A 17,368-nucleotide genomic window follows, 5' to 3' on the forward strand; every position below is an offset into this window, starting at 1 on the left:
TGTCGTTAGATATAATCAAGAAGAAAGATAAAGGTATCCTTTGTAGTTACTACCTCTTTGGTACATAAATGAGCATCTCGTGCATACTCCTTTTTCCAAATTTGAAAGCTTACTTTTACATATGTTCAATTATTATTAGTATTTGTCTTTCATTATAATAAATCAAAAATATCACGTATATATCATATAACCTTGCCAAATATACAATAGATTTCATATATGTGTGTCGATTATTAAAGACGCTATAAATTTTTCAAACAACTCAACTTCTTATTTAAACTTATATTCGAAAGAATATCGGAATCTGATGATCGATCTCGGGAAAGTTCAGAGAATTCGCGATATTATTAACGAGATGCAATAATAAAGGGTAAAATGCTTGGCGGTAAATCTTACGGCGAGCACGTGCGGGTCGCTCGGCTAGTAAATCGTTTCATATAGTACCAGGACGAGATTTCAATGACCGCGCTTTTCGAAGGCACGATAATGGCCGCGATACTCAAAAGCGTTTACCATCTACATGTGTCGCTGTGCCTCGATGTTGCACATGGCAAACAATTCCAGCCAAATGTCGTATTCGTCCGTCTACGCACACATATTACGTACGCCACACAGTCGATATCCAAGCTCTGTTTCGTCATCACAGGTGGCGATGCACGAATTCATCGGGTTTCCATTGATCAACGACCGATCGATACCGTATTCCCTACTGATTCGATTGTGTCTCCGTGCAATTATGACCAACACGCGACCGGGCCAAGCTTTCGATTTCAGAGGAAATTTTGGAAAAAGCTCTCTATCTGTTTAGAAAGTAATTTCTGCGCTCTAATGGCTGGAGTGTCCGCGAATTTTCGCGACGAGATTAGGACGGTGATTGAGAAGATTATGGCCGAGAGTTTCTGATGGAACTTTTAATGAGAGGTGTTTGAGGTAGCCACGTATTTCGAACGATTTTTTATTATTTTTCAATGATCGAATATCGATGATGAGACCAAAGTTGCGTTGTATATTTTTACGTTGAAATATTTTCCGATAATGCATCGTTTGGTATCGGTTGTTACGACGATGAGAGATAAGATGAGCTGAAGAGACGTTTTACGAATAAACAATACTTACCAAACAAATTGCATGAAACAAGAAATTCGGCTTTCCTTGGAAGATAATGCAAAGAAGCGATTCTCATGCATATCTCGTTGATTGTGCAGGAAACTCTGATCGCTAAAACGCTGTAAACTGAAGAAAATCGATCGAATTTCTCACTCCACGTGTCTATAATATCCTTTCCTAATGGAAAAGCTTTCGAGTTTGATTTTCTGCCGGTGCAAAAAGAGCAAACTCGATAGAAAGAATTCGCTGCGCGCTGTTTCATTGAATCCCCTGTTTTCATGGCATTCCTGCATAATTATGCGCTTCGCTAAAAATTGCTTCCCCCGTTCGAACTACGAGCCAGGAGGGATGCATCAAATTTACACGCTTCGAGAGCAATTTCTAGACATTGAAAAACTATCGCTCGCCGACGCATTACACCTATACACGGGTGCATCCGTAAAACGAGATTCAAATTGCTGGAAATCAAACACTTGGATCTGTTTGCAAGCAAGGAGACGAACGAAAGAGGGCACATATATTTCTCAAAGAATTCCTCAATTTCAAGAATTAATCTTGCAAAATTATTAACCTTTTAGGTCTACCTCCGTTATATTACATTTAATGCAATCAGTCCTAAAATTCCGCCTCCGTAATATTCGGTGCGATAAAAATCATAATGTTATCTTTTTCTACAATTCGATCAGCCCTTAAGGTATTTACAGCGTAGATTCACTTTCCTACAATTTCTTTGCAATTCTGACGGTACGTTATTTATATATTTCTATTGCTTTTCTTAACAGGATTACAACGTCCCGCTTCCATATACACGTTACACACAATAGTCAATACAGTATAACGAAATATCGTAACATATCTAATATATATAAATAAATATGCAGGGTGGTTGGTAACTGGTGGTACAAGCGGAAAGGGGGTGATTCTACGCGAAAAAAGAAATCGAAAATATAGAATAAAAATTTTTTTTTAATCTTTTTTTTTTAAATTTTTCCATCGAGACAACGATCTACAGTGAGATCCCTTATAACGATTTTCTCGAAAACAAAGCCTCAAACGAAAAATGTTTATTCTATATTTTCGACTTCTTTTTTCGCCACCACTTTTCCGCTTGTATCACCAGTTACCAACCACACCTGTATACATATACAAGCGTGATCCAAACCTACAAATACATATCGCTACTACTCAAACATGCGTATACACTCATAACCTGAACAAACATATAATATCATCAATACGTTATTTAGTATATTAATTATACATGATTCAATTTTTAAAGAGCCTAACCTTACCGAAATGAAAATATTCATCTTTAAAGTTGATGGTTTTATTCCTATAGTAAGCCACTGCAAAAATGACTTTGATTAATTATTAAAAACCGTCCTTAGAAAGTTGCTAAAAAATTGATATGACGTGTAAAATAGTGAGAAGGATCTTTTTTTAAAGAGAAATTTAGCTCTCAGCTCACCGTTTTCGAGTGAAAGAAACGTGAAATATATATTAGGTTATCCGAAAAGTTTCTTTCGTTTTATAAGAAAAATAATAGACGCACAATGTTTTTTGTTTTATATTAGTTAATTGAATTAGGCGCGAACATAATAATAGAAATATAACGAAATAGATCATACCTAATTCAATAAAATAATATAAAACAAAAATTGTTGTTCATTTATTATCATCTTATAAAACGAAAGAAACTTTTCGGACAACCTAATAGTATCGGTAATTTCGGCGTCTAAAATGCCGTATTATATGTTTTAATGCCAAGTTGCCGTTATATCCATTCCTGAATTGTTTGTTAATGTTGCATAGAAAATACAGACAGCCAAGAAATGTTTTCCAGAAGAATTTTGCTTATTAGGGATATTGTCGCGCTACAAATATTCTAAGGGATTAAATTCCCATACATATTATCACTATGAGTAAACCAAAATATTTGGACTTTTACGTAAATTAACATATGTAATCGTACGACGTATATAATTGTCTAACCTGTCCGGCTAAATCACTTTATTTTCCTTTTTTATCCATGTCACTCCCCACACAGTTAGTTCCTTTACCCTCGGTTGTTATCAATTTCAAACGGTTGAAAGCGTTTGCGCTGGCCGCCAGTTTCAATAAAAACAGAACCGAAATCCACTTTGCGACGTTATTCGAAGTCGAATTTCGAGATGTCAACGGTACAAGAAACGGTGGCGCAGTAGGCGGGGGACTGCGGGCGCGCAGACAGGTACAATGCACCTTGGCGAACGTTTGAAACGAAGGGAATAGAGAAGGAGAGAAGAAGAAGGTAATACGAAGTGCATACGTCGGTTCGGTTTAAGCAGGTTTCACAGCGTCGAATTTTCACATGGGCCAGTGTGCGCACTGTCGGGACTCATGCATCGAAGGTGAATGGCAGGGACGCAGAGTCGGTGGGGAGGAAACGTCGGACGGGTTGGCCTCTCGCGGGAAATACGTCGAGTATCTGAATAAATCGAAACAGCCAAAGTGATTCTCCAACTTAAATTAGTTTCTGCCTGGTATGGAGAGAGGCTAGGTACACGAGAACCTCGTACCTCTCTTTTTCTCTTTCTTTCTCTCTTTCCCGGAGCGAGAGGTTTACTCGCGTCACACAGGACACGCGAATAGCTACCCTTACTTCTTTCCCGCAGTCTGGCCGACCGGCCTCGTTCCATCTGACTTTTTCCACCGTAAACGAATCCCGACTGATTTCCAGCCGCCGTTTGTTCCTTCCACACTTCCTGCACACCCTCAAATACACCACGTTCGTAAACGTTTCATGCTTTTCGTTGCAATCCTTTCGAGCTGACAAATTCGATTTTAGTTCCTACGTGTTTCTTATCTAGGATAGTGTACTAATCTCTGAGAATTAAGATAAAGAATGCATTCGAGAAGTCTTTTCACATTGGTGGTCGTTATTAATGAGAAGAATCTTTGCTGCAGTACGGTTATTAATTCCGGAAATACTCGATACGATGCTTAACTAACGTCTATTCAGATAGACGTAACTATGTAAGTTCCTCAAGGAAAAAATTCCACGGAATATTGTGTATTTTCTCAGATCACATTGGTTCGGAAATCTTCAAGACCTGAATAAATATTGGTTCTTTCAACAGCTGGGTGGCACGGATTTAACGCATAAATTTTCGCACGATGAAATCTGCATACAAATGATGGCACGTCTTGACAAGTATTAAAATTACATTTATGAAAATCACTTTCGGTGTTCATCAATGATGACAAGAGAAAGGGATGTATAACGGGGAAAAGAGGAGGGGAAAAAAAAAGGAAACCGTCACGCGCGGGAGTACAACAAGCACACTATTTCATTTGCTTAAGCTTAATGGCCTTTTCTACTACACAAAGACGCTTCAGAATGCGAGGCTTAATCTTTCCCATAAAACACTGATTGTGGATTGACTTTTAAATGCCTTGGAAGCACGGGAGAAAATAGCAGGCAGCCCTAGTACCGTCTGGCACGAAACTCCGGCAAGTTTCTTATTTTTCTTCCCTTGTTTTATTCCTTTTCAGGTAGAAATAATGCTTTTAGTTCTAACTCTGCGTCAATGTGAAATTTGAAGCTATTCAATAAATCAATACAATTTATTTACGAAAAATTTTTTTCGTCTGTTACTAAAAACATTACTTCAACGAAAATGTTTGATGAAAATAGTTTTACATAAAAATTAAAGTTTTATCAAAAGAAAAAAAATGTAGATTTGGATACTACGAAACGACAATGATAATTAGGAGGCAGTAACAAAACTATTAGTGAAGAATTTAATCAACAAAACAAATAGCTTTAGTTCCCTTTGCGGCAGAAACCACATGCAACACGTTCCTCGTTGTCCTTCATCGATAACAAACAGAACTGTTTGTCAAACAGAAGTGTTTATAAAATAAATCAATTGGCAATTTCAGTCAGCTTGTTCCGCGTTTTCCATTGTACACATACCTTGTGAATCATAAAGAAAGAAGGTATAACAATAAAACGAATTTCTTTTTGTTTTATTTGATGTAGAAACATTATTTTACATAGTATTCTTCCCTCGTCTTCAACTAATTTCAACTAATCCCTTGCTTTCCTTTTCTTTGTGAGAAAAATTTACTTTTAGTTCATATTTGTTATTGTTACAAGCGATCTAGCATTCCATGATCAACAATACGAATGTCTAAGATTCTGTTTCAAAGGAAAAAAAAATAATGATAAAATGATTAATTGTGTTCAATCACGATCAGTTGATTATATTCGCGATTTATAAATTATTAGTCATCAGAGAACGAAGTAGAAGGAATTTCGGATATTAATAATCAATTCCCATAATTAAATCGATAATGCCAAATAATAATAATATTGTTGTTTAATTCAATGCTATTACAATTTGCGTTTCTATTTATTAATACGCAAGCGTAATAAACGCTTAATAAATATTATAATAAATTCCAATGCGAAAGCGTGTCGGTGGGATTACATCGATGCTCTCCCAATAAATCACAGAGCAGTCGATTGTGTGATTAATTAATAAATTTCGTACAATACCATGGAATTGAAAAATTAGCACATTTGTTGATGCGATCGAGAATGAAAAACAAGAAGAAACTACAAACTCGGGGAATCTACTATTTAAGATTATGCTGTTAAATGTTTCGAGAGCTGAAAAGCTTGGAAACGTCGATATTCGAGTTTTAAGTTTCTTCCCTGAGGTCAATCTTTTATTGATAAAATACCAGTTATATAGTTGACAAAGTGGAAATAATTTTAGAAAATTAGAGACTATGTAACTAATTAAATATTTAATTACAATTACATGTTACCTAAACTCTTGATTAGATTAATTTAGGAAACGTTAAGATGAAAATGACATAGAAGATTGAAACTTGGAAACCTAACTTGGAAAATAATAAATTTTATAAATAAAACGCCTTTAATAAACCAGAGCTGAAACACACGAAATTTTAAACGAGACGATAACTGAAGAATAATCAATTAGACGGGCTACTTGGTAAGATATCTATAGATCACTTGACCCCATCTTACTAATTCGGTCTTAAGTGGGTTAAAGCGTTAACTAGACATAGATTATGGCTCTTTTACGAATAACATTTGCATTGGGATTAAAATGGAACGCGTCAGAAATAAAACAAGAGGCTAGTATTCGTTAACAGTAATATGCATTGAACGTTGGAGTTTAGCTCGGCTATAAATCTTACGTCGTGTATGCGAATTCAAGAATACAGTCTAATATGGCAGAGTGGAGTATAGTGAAGCAACATTTCACCGTAAATTTACGCGAGCACGTTCTCTCACAGCGATGCGGGCGATATTCTCTCGAGGATCAAGAAAGTCGAAATTATATACATGAGATGTTACAGGAAGCAACCGAGTATCCTAATTTCTTAACATATTCTCTTACTTCTTTCCAGTTTAAATGAAAATTCAATTATTTGTAGTATTCTCATCACTTAACAATAAGCGTTTGAATTTTTATTTTATGTCTCGTAACAGTAGGAATTTTCTTACATGACAGTTTTGTATATATGCACACAGTTACGGAAGAAATATCTGGCAAAAGAGTAATTTTATTACTGTAACTTAACATTATACAATTCTATAAACATAAGGTTGATTTCCCGCATTCTTTTCCATCTTCCATCCAATTAGCCGAATATCTTGTTGTTCATGTCATGTCAAAATATTTCTGAACTAAATATTATATTCGATATTCTATGCAAATTAAACAACAATAACATTAGCTCGCAAACTACACCAAAATTTGTAAACACGCTTCGTACAATTTCCCGCTTCCAGCCCGTAGCATAGTTTTCATACACATGTATATGTACGTATTGTGTAACAATATTATCATTAACAGCATCGACTGAATTGTACTTTTTCATAACATATTGCTTTCTGTAATGTAAAGTCATAAACTACTATAATATTATATCAAGCTTTAATACAAACAGAAAAACTTAATAACAAGGTCCGACCAACGCAAGATATTAATAAATGAAACTTAATAAATAAAACTGTGACTTACAATTTGGTCGCAGGATATTCTTACATACTTGATAAACTAATTTAATTCCACACGCGGTTTAAAAAAGTATTTTGGTATATTCGGGACTGTTACCGATTTGAACAAGGATAATTAATTATTAAAATTATTGTAAACACCTTAAATTACGACGAGTTAATAAATAAAAAAAATATTCAAAAATATTATTTATAAAAGTTATGCTCGAGATATTCTAACTGATAAGAGGCTACGTGTGGGAATTGAATTGTAAACCGAATTATAAGAGAAATTCTATACACGTCTAACCTTTAGAACGCTTGAACACCGAATGGCCAAATTTAATATCAACACTGCGTGAAGGTTGTAAGAAACTGGGGTAGGAGAAATGGATCAAGAAATTCAAGCGTAGAGCATTGGCGCAATGTAATATTTTCAATATTTGGATTTTTCTTTAGACACGGATAATTAAGAAATAATAGATTACTAACACAATACGGTGTATAAAGAAAGATACGTAACAATTATTTAACATTAAAAGCCAAAAAGGAAAATTGTATCTCCGACAAATTGTACAGTGTTAATTATTGGCTTTACTGATTAAGATCGACGTACCAAATGAACCGAATTATCAATAGCCCGAAATTAAAATTGAAGATATTATTGAAATTATGTAAATGGCGTTGAATTAATTTTTAACATCATAATTTAAGGCAATGTAAGGAAGGTAATCTAGAGAGACATATTCGACAAGTAATGACGATACCATTATCCCTAAGAGCGGAACGAATTTAAAATATCGTAAAGAACGATCGGTCGGAAGGGAAGTGGCAAACTTCAAGGCCTAAGAGCAAATGATACTAAAGCAGGATAGTTTTTATATAATATCACAAGAGCGGGCTTCCGCCGTTAGAAGGATCATAGCCTCGCAAAGCCAGGATTATATCCTCAAGAGTTTGCCAGCTTTCGACTCTCATTTAAAGGGCTTAATGGTGCGTACCGGGAGAGTAGGTAAAAAAAGGTCAGCAAGAGTATAAAAAAGGAAACAAAGGGTGAAAAATCAAATGGAAAGAGAAAAACACAGATGGAGAAGAATCTACAGCTGGACACCGTATGATTTCGAAACTTCATCCTTACTATTTCGTTCTTTTCAAAATCCTTAATCCATTCGATTCTCATTGACGGTAACCTAAAAAGCTTCAAGGGGGAAGCAGTCAATCTTCGTCGAGTCTCTCGGATTCGCGAATAAAACACGTCTCTCTATGAATACAGAAACCATTTTCCCGCCCCGTGAAACCCTAAAAAAGAAAACCGTATAACTCTTCCCCGTTGTTTTATGTCATACACTTTAGGTACCGGCAAGATAGAGGAGTAGAAGGTAAAAAAGACGCGTTCGAGACCAAAAAAAGAGCGGCAGCCGCAGTGGTAAGAGAGGGGGCAGAATCGTAAAACGGAAACGGCACGCGATTCACTGTGCTTGGCCCATCTTCTCCCCATTTAACCACCACCCCCTCCCCATAGCATACGGCCGTTTGATCCAGTTACCCTGCCTGGAAACGCTTCTCCAGACGGATTAAATGCAACTCCTGGCCGCGCACGTGGGCATAAAAATACCCATCATAAAATAAAATAACCGTAGGTGGCTGGTATTGTTCGCCTATTGCCAGGAAAAAAGTGATTGGCGCTTTCAGAAAAGAAGAGTGCATGCTTTTCACCCTCTGCGTAGATTCGTGGTGTGGCGGATATGGAAGAAAAGCGCGTCCATTATCTGTGATTCTTTCTGAGACTGCATAATCTGTCCTGATAGCGGACAGTCGCGTTCAGAATATTCATAACTGGAAAACAATTTCGTTAGTATCAAGTGATTTACGATTCTCACCCCATGATTTCGAAAGAATCAGAATTAAAGATTAGAGTAAGGTTTTTCTTTGGAATCTGCAAAGGTTGAATCTATTTTATGATTACACAGAAGGCGCTGGTTAATTATGGACTTTCTTTTCTCTCTCGTTTTTGAATTCTTTTGGGGATCTCTTAAACGAGATCGTGTAATTAATCCTCTCTTTAACAGCGGTGTACTTTGAGCTTTTTATGTTTAGAACGAATCCGTAAAGTTCCCAGAACCAACTGAATTACGCCACTTGAAATAGAGTGTTCATTTAGTAATGTACATAAACGTATCCAATTAGCAAGAAAATTACAGATTTAATTCAAAGGGTAACTAAAGTTACTGTGTGATTATAGTTATTATCAGACCTTGATTGCAACCGATGTATTTCACGTTGCAGTTTAAAATAATACAATTGACAATTAGATCTTCGTGACATGGAAATTCGCGATATGTTCCTCGAAGCATGTGTACAATCCCTATTTGTTTTTCTCTCTGATCTCGTTATCGACGAATTTAATTAATCTAATTAAACGAAACATAATTCTATACAAAACCACGTTATATCATTCCCCGAAGTTTAGTAGCAAACAGAGAATGTGTTTGTCGTACGAATAATTTTCACACGACGATTACAACGAATCAGGATGAAACGTTCCTCCACTTTTAATGAGAATGCCCTGGCTATCATTCACGTAACGGTTAACAAGCACGTGTTTCGCTCCTGGTGGAGAAGACACATTTTGTTTCAACAAAGTTCTGCTGGATACGAATTTAGGTGCACACGTTTTGAACAATGTTTCGCGTGTTCTAAGGACAGATAGACACATTGAATGTTTGGAAACAATTTCGAGATTATTACTAAACGTACTGTTTTGCAATATAGATTTATATTTTAAAAAATGTGATGAAAAATTATTATGGAAATATATAAATTATAGCTAATTTTCGACATTTGATTCGTCGACTTTTTTAATTATTCAGGTACCAAAATTTAGATTTTGAATTAATTTTACTGCATAGCGTTGTAGAGATATTAATCAAATTTGACCCATGTCTTTAATTTAAAACGAAAGAAATTTTGTATTAAATAATATGCATCTCGTGTGACATTTGCTTATACATTTTCACGTATCATGGGAAATGGCGACGATATGTGAAAATTATGACTTTTAATTATGAATTATTCATATAACACGGCGCGCTGTTCAATTATTAATTAATACGTACGCGTGGCAGTTTCTATGGGGTCAAACGTTTGCTGAATGTATGAATACTTCACGCGTCGCGTGTATAACCAAACAAATACATTAACTTTCTTATTTCCTCTTTACGTTCCATAAATTTCTAGGAAGATCGTTGATTTCGTTGTTCACCGCTAATTTTTGCAGCAACTGTTTAATGAAAAGTTTTAGGAATGAAGTGTTCATAATTTATATCTCACAGTATCAAAAATATCTACATGCATTTTAAAACTTCTTTAATTATATGTGACTATCCAAATATCATTTGCAGTAACTTTACGTATTATTTCGAATAATTAATTAATTAATATTCTACGGTACTCTCTCGTTTTGTCACAATAGAAATTCGCAATAAAATTATTCATATTGTCCTCTATTGACTCCTACAGTACTAAAATTCATATAGTAAATGAAAGCTTCATAATCTAAGATAATAGAAATATATTATTTCGCGATGCCGTTTTCACTCCACGAGAAGAATAAATTATCATAAATCTATTGATAATGTTAGCATCATACCATCTGAAAACTTCCTGTCATATTACTGCAACTCTACTTCTTTATGCACAAAGAAATCGCTATGTAAGCAATATTTTACAGCATTCTTTTCACTCCATTAGTAGACCAGAATTTCGTTACAAAGTATCTCCATTAAACATCAACAATTATGGTTTGGTCACATTAAACCACTAATTAATTAAGCACAAAAAGTATAACGCCATATATTTTGCGCGGGAACGACATTGACTACGTCGGATCGTATCAGTTCGTGCGTCTTCGCGTATCTTCGGGCTCCGTCGGTGACTTCCGAAAGACTTAGGTGCAACGCATTCTAGCGCGAACCTTCAAAACGATTTCGTATTATAGAATACGTGAATTAATTTTTCTTGGAAAATTGTAGTACATAGGAGACTCATGAATCACCAATTATTTGACACAAGTTCATGACAGACACCGTCCTACAGATTAACGAATGAAAAGAACCGTGTCAGCCGTAAATCAGCACATTAATTCATAATGAGATTATCATAATAAATCATTGTTCTCCGTCCTACCTATTCCGTTTGCTCGCATCCAGTTCGGTCGTATTATAAGTGACCCATATTTCTCATGAATATCCAGCCAGTTGATAATTGTCGATACTTTCCAATTTTCTGCTGCTTTCGTATTCGACGGTAGTACGATTTTCGATTAGTTCGGTTTTCAATTGAAACCAACACCAACGGAGGCATAATTGAAATTAACGGTGGAACAGATTTTTTTGAGGGAGAGGATGAGAGGGTAAATGGAATTCAATTTGCGAGGTAATTAATGTTGGTCGTTCACGCATAGGCGCTTGGAATAGTACATTTTTGGGGTGGAAACGTATCGAATTTCAATAAAAAGTTCGAAAAATTTATGACGTAATTACTTTGTGAAAGATTTATTTTGGAAAAGTTTAATAATTATCATTAACGACGAATAAAGTCTCTTTTCGTATAAAGCAATTTTTTCTACATTGAAATAAAGACAATTAGCTTCTCGCCTAGAGAGCTATTACAAGAATAAATATTAATATTATGTTATATCTCGTGTGTCTGATAATGAAGATATATTTGGTAAAAATTTGTAGCGGTACCCGACAACACAGAACTTTCCAACGGTTTCGTTGGTACATAGTATACCACCGTTGACAGACTGTTTACGAGAGACCGACAAAACATAAGCAAGGTGCCGACAGGTCTAATGAGTCATCGATATTCCACCAAATACTCGAAAGAAGTGACCACGGTCGCGGACGCCTAACAAACGCGGGCGTAGTGGAGATATTGAGAGGTGACAAAAAGAAACGAAATGAATTAAGAGATCAATTGTGACCGAGAGTCGTGATTGAACAGTCGTATGCAAGAGTCGTGAACAAATTGTCGTTTGTACAAATCGCGAGTCGAGACTTGTAACGAAACCGTTAAGCGAGTTAATAAATATACTGTTAAACAAAACGCCGTGTATTTCTTTGGTACCTTACACGTCCTACCAACACCTCAAATTTACCATTTATGAGAAAGATGTACATTTTCTGAAAAGTAACTTCGAAATGTTGTTTTATATACTTTTTATAAATCAGCGACGGTTTTGAAGTACAAGTCATATAGATAATATTTCTGGTATCAGCAAATTCATCGGTTGCAGACTACTTTAGGAAATAATTTATTCAGAATTTTCGGGATAAAATGCATCATCACGAAATATCGGATAACCTTTTGCCATCTTTTAAGGGTAGCAAACGTGACACTTAAATATATCTAGGTTGATGTAAAGTGTGAAGGGTGTCACATAAAATGACAGGAGCGCCAATAAAACTTCTCATACATGATATATTCTAATAAGTACCAATCTAAAATATTCAGCCGCGTGTTTCGCGAAAATATAGGACGCATACAAAATTTTGAAGACTATATGACGCGAAATAAGCGTATACAAAATTTTATTATTGCACCATATTTCCGTATAGTGCTAATAGGATCCTTTTACACCGAGCTGTTAACACTTTTCTGCGATAAAAATATCCAATATTGCGTTCCTTTCCGCTTTTTAATTTTTCAATTGTTTTAGTTCTTGAAGTCTCGAACATATTACGTTTTGCACAATTAAATTGATATTAGTTGCACAATTAAAATACTAGAATATTTTTATCACATGTCTGTATTCATTCTACAGTTTAAGCATCTTCAGGATCTTCTCTCTCACTTCATATGCCAGGAAACATCCGAAATAAATCAACAGGAATTGCTTGACGTGGTGGGTACCTCAAAACTATCAGAAGCGCCGCAGCGAAATTCATTTTTAATAAGATTCTGGTCAAAAGCGAGACGTCCGATCCCTCTTCATCGTAGCGGCTAATATTGCACAGTCTTCCTTTTGATAGCTAATTTCTCAGAGAGCTCAAAGTGCCTCGGACTGTTCGCAAATTCGCCTACCACCCCACATAATTATATCGTTCTACAATCCCGTTGTATACTCCTGTCTGATACTACGAAATATGCAAGATTCCACCATCCGAAAGCGTACCTTTTGTTCACTTAGTCTTTGGACAAAATAGATCAAGCACTGCTTAGCGAATATATTAATGTTCTCCTTTGCGGATAAACAACAAAGCAATCCCTGTTTCTTTTTAGAAGTGTAGCTAATTCAAGAAAATAGACTCATGAAAATAATTCAACCCAATGTCTTTTCATTTGCACAAAAGACGTCCAGCCACAAAAGAATAGTGCTCGAAGCCAAATTAATAGGCAATCCACTATGATTTGGATTTAAACTAGATTCAAGTAGCTCTCTGAGAACTTATTCTTTTGAATCAAAGGGTTTCACAACGTTTCCAATCTAAATCTAAACAAAGTATCCGTATATCATGGATCTTCTGCGCTTTTCAATTTATGGACTAGATCAGTATAGTTACTGAGCAACTTATATCTAAGTATGCGCCATCCTTACAAAAGCGACACAACTCGAAAACCGTGCTTTTCATTTTATCACTATGAGAAAGTTCTTTAGAGCTATAAACCGAAAATGATGAAAGGACCAGTTAATCCTGTTTTATGAGCATTATACCACTCGCTGATAAATTTTACTAAGAAAGTAACGTGTCATCAAGTTTAAGGACAATTCTTCACATTTTTTAAATCTAGATCTGTAAAGATAGCAAACTTCGAAAGTGCACAGCGTTCGAGTGATAAACGACGCAAGTAGCAAAATTAATCATGGCAACCTCTCGATTACAATTTCCATTGAAAAATTTCCCAGTCGTCATCAAAGTTTCACGCAATAAAAAAGCATGAAAAGATTCTAGCAAAAGACGCGGCAGTTCGACTCAGAGAAACGATCGGTTTCCGCACGAATGGCGGACGCAGAAGCGGCCGGTCGTCGGAAAGAGGCGCACGGTTTTATTCGGCTGTTTCTCACCGCTGAACTTTCTCTATGTACACGGAAACGTGTGCAGCGGTGAGAATTATATAGGAAGGCGTACGGCTGGGCGTAGAAGGTTGCCTCGGTCTCCCTGTGGTGAGTTGCACTTGTAAATGCACGTCTCTCACGGTATCCTAGCCCACGTCTACCTACAACCGCTTACCTATAACCCGGCTGAACGTATATGTACAACGGGTATATGGCCGCCGGAAGGTAGGCGGCTGGGAGCTACAGTGGGAACACAGTTCTTGCATTAGCCAAAGAAAGATTTCTGGGGAATGGAGTGAGAGAGCCAGGGCTAACCGAGCGACGGTGCAACGAAGAAAGGTACTACCCGTATAGACAGGGCCGCTTCTTACCGGCAGTCTGCCAGCCAGTACTATCGTTGGCCCGTCGTTGATTTTTCCCGCCTGTATCCTGCTGCTGGGATACTCTCAGAGCCCGCAGGGGGAAAGAAACGCGAGAAAAGGGGGCTCGTTTCAAGCGACGATTATCAACGCCGCTCTCGCCCCGTGGCCGCGCAATTTGAATGCCGCCGGCGAACTTATGAAGTTTCTGTCTGTGATTAATGCGCGAGTTTCTTTCGGGAAGGCCGCTTTTCAGCCCTTGAAAGAAACACCAGCACTCCGCGCTGCCTCGATTCGGTCTCCCCTTTCCAACGGGGATTTTATTGACTCTTATTTCGCCAGTAAGTTAACCTTTGATGTGCACGGGAGCTTAGGTTTAAATAGACGAGGGATGAGAAAAGGAAGTTGTGTTTAATGAGATTGAATTATCGTTGCTGTATGCATAGTGGATGAATAGTAAGTCTTCTTCCATCTTCATTTTAAAGAAATTTCCGAATATGTATATCGACCGCTTGCTGAAACGTCGAAATGTTGTACGTGTAAATAAGTCTAGCAAACATACAACCCGGAATTATATTCAAGAAACTACGTACATGTAACCAGATCATAAATAAAGGATAACATCAAGCAAGGATGCTGAGCCCAATTTCACATAGTCTGATAATACATACACACCTGCACGCACACAGCTGGCAATCTTCGACACCTAAGATAGCACCTAGTCAATACCAGGCGATCCTTATTTCTCTTTCCACGTATATTTGTCTTATTGACCGGCGTATTCCTGTAGCAGCTTGTTCAAGTTGAACTAGCAGAACGTGGATCTGGTTCTACATTTAATTCTGGTTTGAACTAAACCTCACTTTTGGAAACCGTGGATTCCATCTTCCGGGCTGCACGACACGATATACGATAAAAAAGAGAAGAAAGAAAAATAAGAGAAATGTAGGGAGTGTACGTTTCGATCGGTATTTACGAATCGGTTGAAAATCATGCGAATTCGTAATGGTATCGGAAGAAAAGCCGATTCTCCGGGGAGTTTGGTCGAGTCTACTAAATGCTCTCGAGCGAACGCATCCCTGTCTCTAGACAGATCCTCTAGGAAAGTTCGAAACTAATGGCTGGAAATCGATGATACCTCGCTTTTAAGGATCTGTTCGGTTCGTTCCTGACTACGGAGAACCTTCTACTACACGAAGTTAACTTCGCGAGGTAAGCGTCGTTTTCGCAAATGATCGCGCGAACGTTCAATCGCGATCCTCGACTTTAGAATTCCAGCCATCCAACTCTCGACGAGATACTCCGCGGGATGCTGTTAATTCGTTTTCGCGTGTGCATTGTTTCTTCACTCGAGCAGGTATTTTTCTTTAGTATCGTAGAAAAGTTACCTCACGATACTTTTGAGCCAAGATATACAAATATTTGTAAAAAGCGTACATTACACGCATAATACCCTAACATCACGATTTCTGGAAAAATTTAAATTCAACTGCAATAAGTGAATCGCTGAATGCGACGATTTAGCCGAAGCTTAATTAAGTGTACGATTATAGTCACGGTTATTAAGAACTGAAATTTGATTGTTTCCTGATCCTCTTCATTTCCGTTCAGCGAGGAAACCGTAGTAATGGAGAAAAAAATGATGATATTATCGAGTAAGTGGCTAATTGAGGCATTCCCGATGAATACGATGGTAATAAGCGGATTCACAGTACGTTTATGAGCCAGTTTTGAACCGCGGCCATCTAATAACAACGCCGCATTAGTTTCTGCTTATAGTGAAATAAAAGAAACTATAAAAATTGTTGAATTTTCTCAGATATTATGTAGCTTTAATTACAACTAAGACTATTTAAAGAGGACTTAATTGTTCTACATCAACGATGTTTTAATTTTTATATACGTTCCTCACTCGCTTCTCATATCTTTTTGACGCTCTTATTTACGAAAACCTCTAAAAATCTACAAACAGTATTATCAATGAATTTATTCAATTTCCACAAGACGTTCCACGAGCAATTTTTTACACGACTCGGCGTGAGGATTTAGCAGTTCAAAGAACGATCGAAGTGCATCACCGAATGCACGAATCCTGTTCGAAGTACGAGTTTCCCAAGGAGCCGGGAAAGCCTGGTCATTAAACTTGAAAAAGCAGAAAGCAACGAGCATCAAAGCACCGTGAAGTTGGTCGGTCCTTTAAAGCTGCGAGGACAATTAATTGGCGTTCCACGCGGAGGATGTTACCAAATATTGCGGAAGATAATTAATGTTTAAATTCGAGTACGGTTATGTGCGTGTATAAGCGAACGAGAACGAGTTATTAATGTTTCGGCAAGAGAGAAATTACTTACCGAGTATCTGGCTAAGAACGGTGCGGCCATCTTCACCGAGGCAGGCGCTCCGAGCATCAAAGGGATTTGTGAATTGCACGAATGCATAGCCTTTGTGCATAGATATTCCTGAAACAACAAACGATCATGACGTTCCAATACCAGCCACGGGTCTTTCTTCCAGCCACGCGAATGGAATGAAACAGAAATACCAAGATAATGGGAGGAAATCTTTAATTAAAATTGTTTCCATGAATTTTGATGAGGCATAGAGTCTGACTTGGCCGAACTCGTCATCGTGCCAGATACCAGATGAGGGAAGCTCGGATCGCGATTATTGAAAGGGATTCTTCTTCTTTTACCTTCTCTTTTCTTAATTTCTTCTTTTCCTTCCTATCCCTTTGTTCGATTTGTGACGTGTGATGGTGGTGAATAGTAATCGAGCAACGGCAAGGCGATTTGAAAATATTGAAATATAATTCATTCTATACTG

At 37.0% G+C, this 17,368-nt stretch overlaps 1 protein-coding gene across 2 annotated transcripts in view; it reads right to left on the reverse strand.

Moving 5' to 3' along the window:
• Positions 1–17,368, reverse strand: part of LOC117209962 — a 248,147-nt gene that overhangs the window by 78,292 nt on the left and 152,487 nt on the right. For both annotated transcript variants that reach the window (XM_033452452.1, XM_033452451.1), the window contains one exon: positions 16,897–17,004. In XM_033452452.1, coding sequence (XP_033308343.1) covers positions 16,897–17,004 — 108 coding nt within the window. The remainder of the gene's footprint in view (positions 1–16,896; positions 17,005–17,368) is intronic.

Source organism: Bombus bifarius, unplaced genomic scaffold (genome assembly GCF_011952205.1).
Source record: "Bombus bifarius isolate JDL3187 unplaced genomic scaffold, Bbif_JDL3187 scf7180000008197, whole genome shotgun sequence".
NCBI lineage: Eukaryota > Metazoa > Arthropoda > Insecta > Hymenoptera > Apidae > Bombus > Bombus bifarius.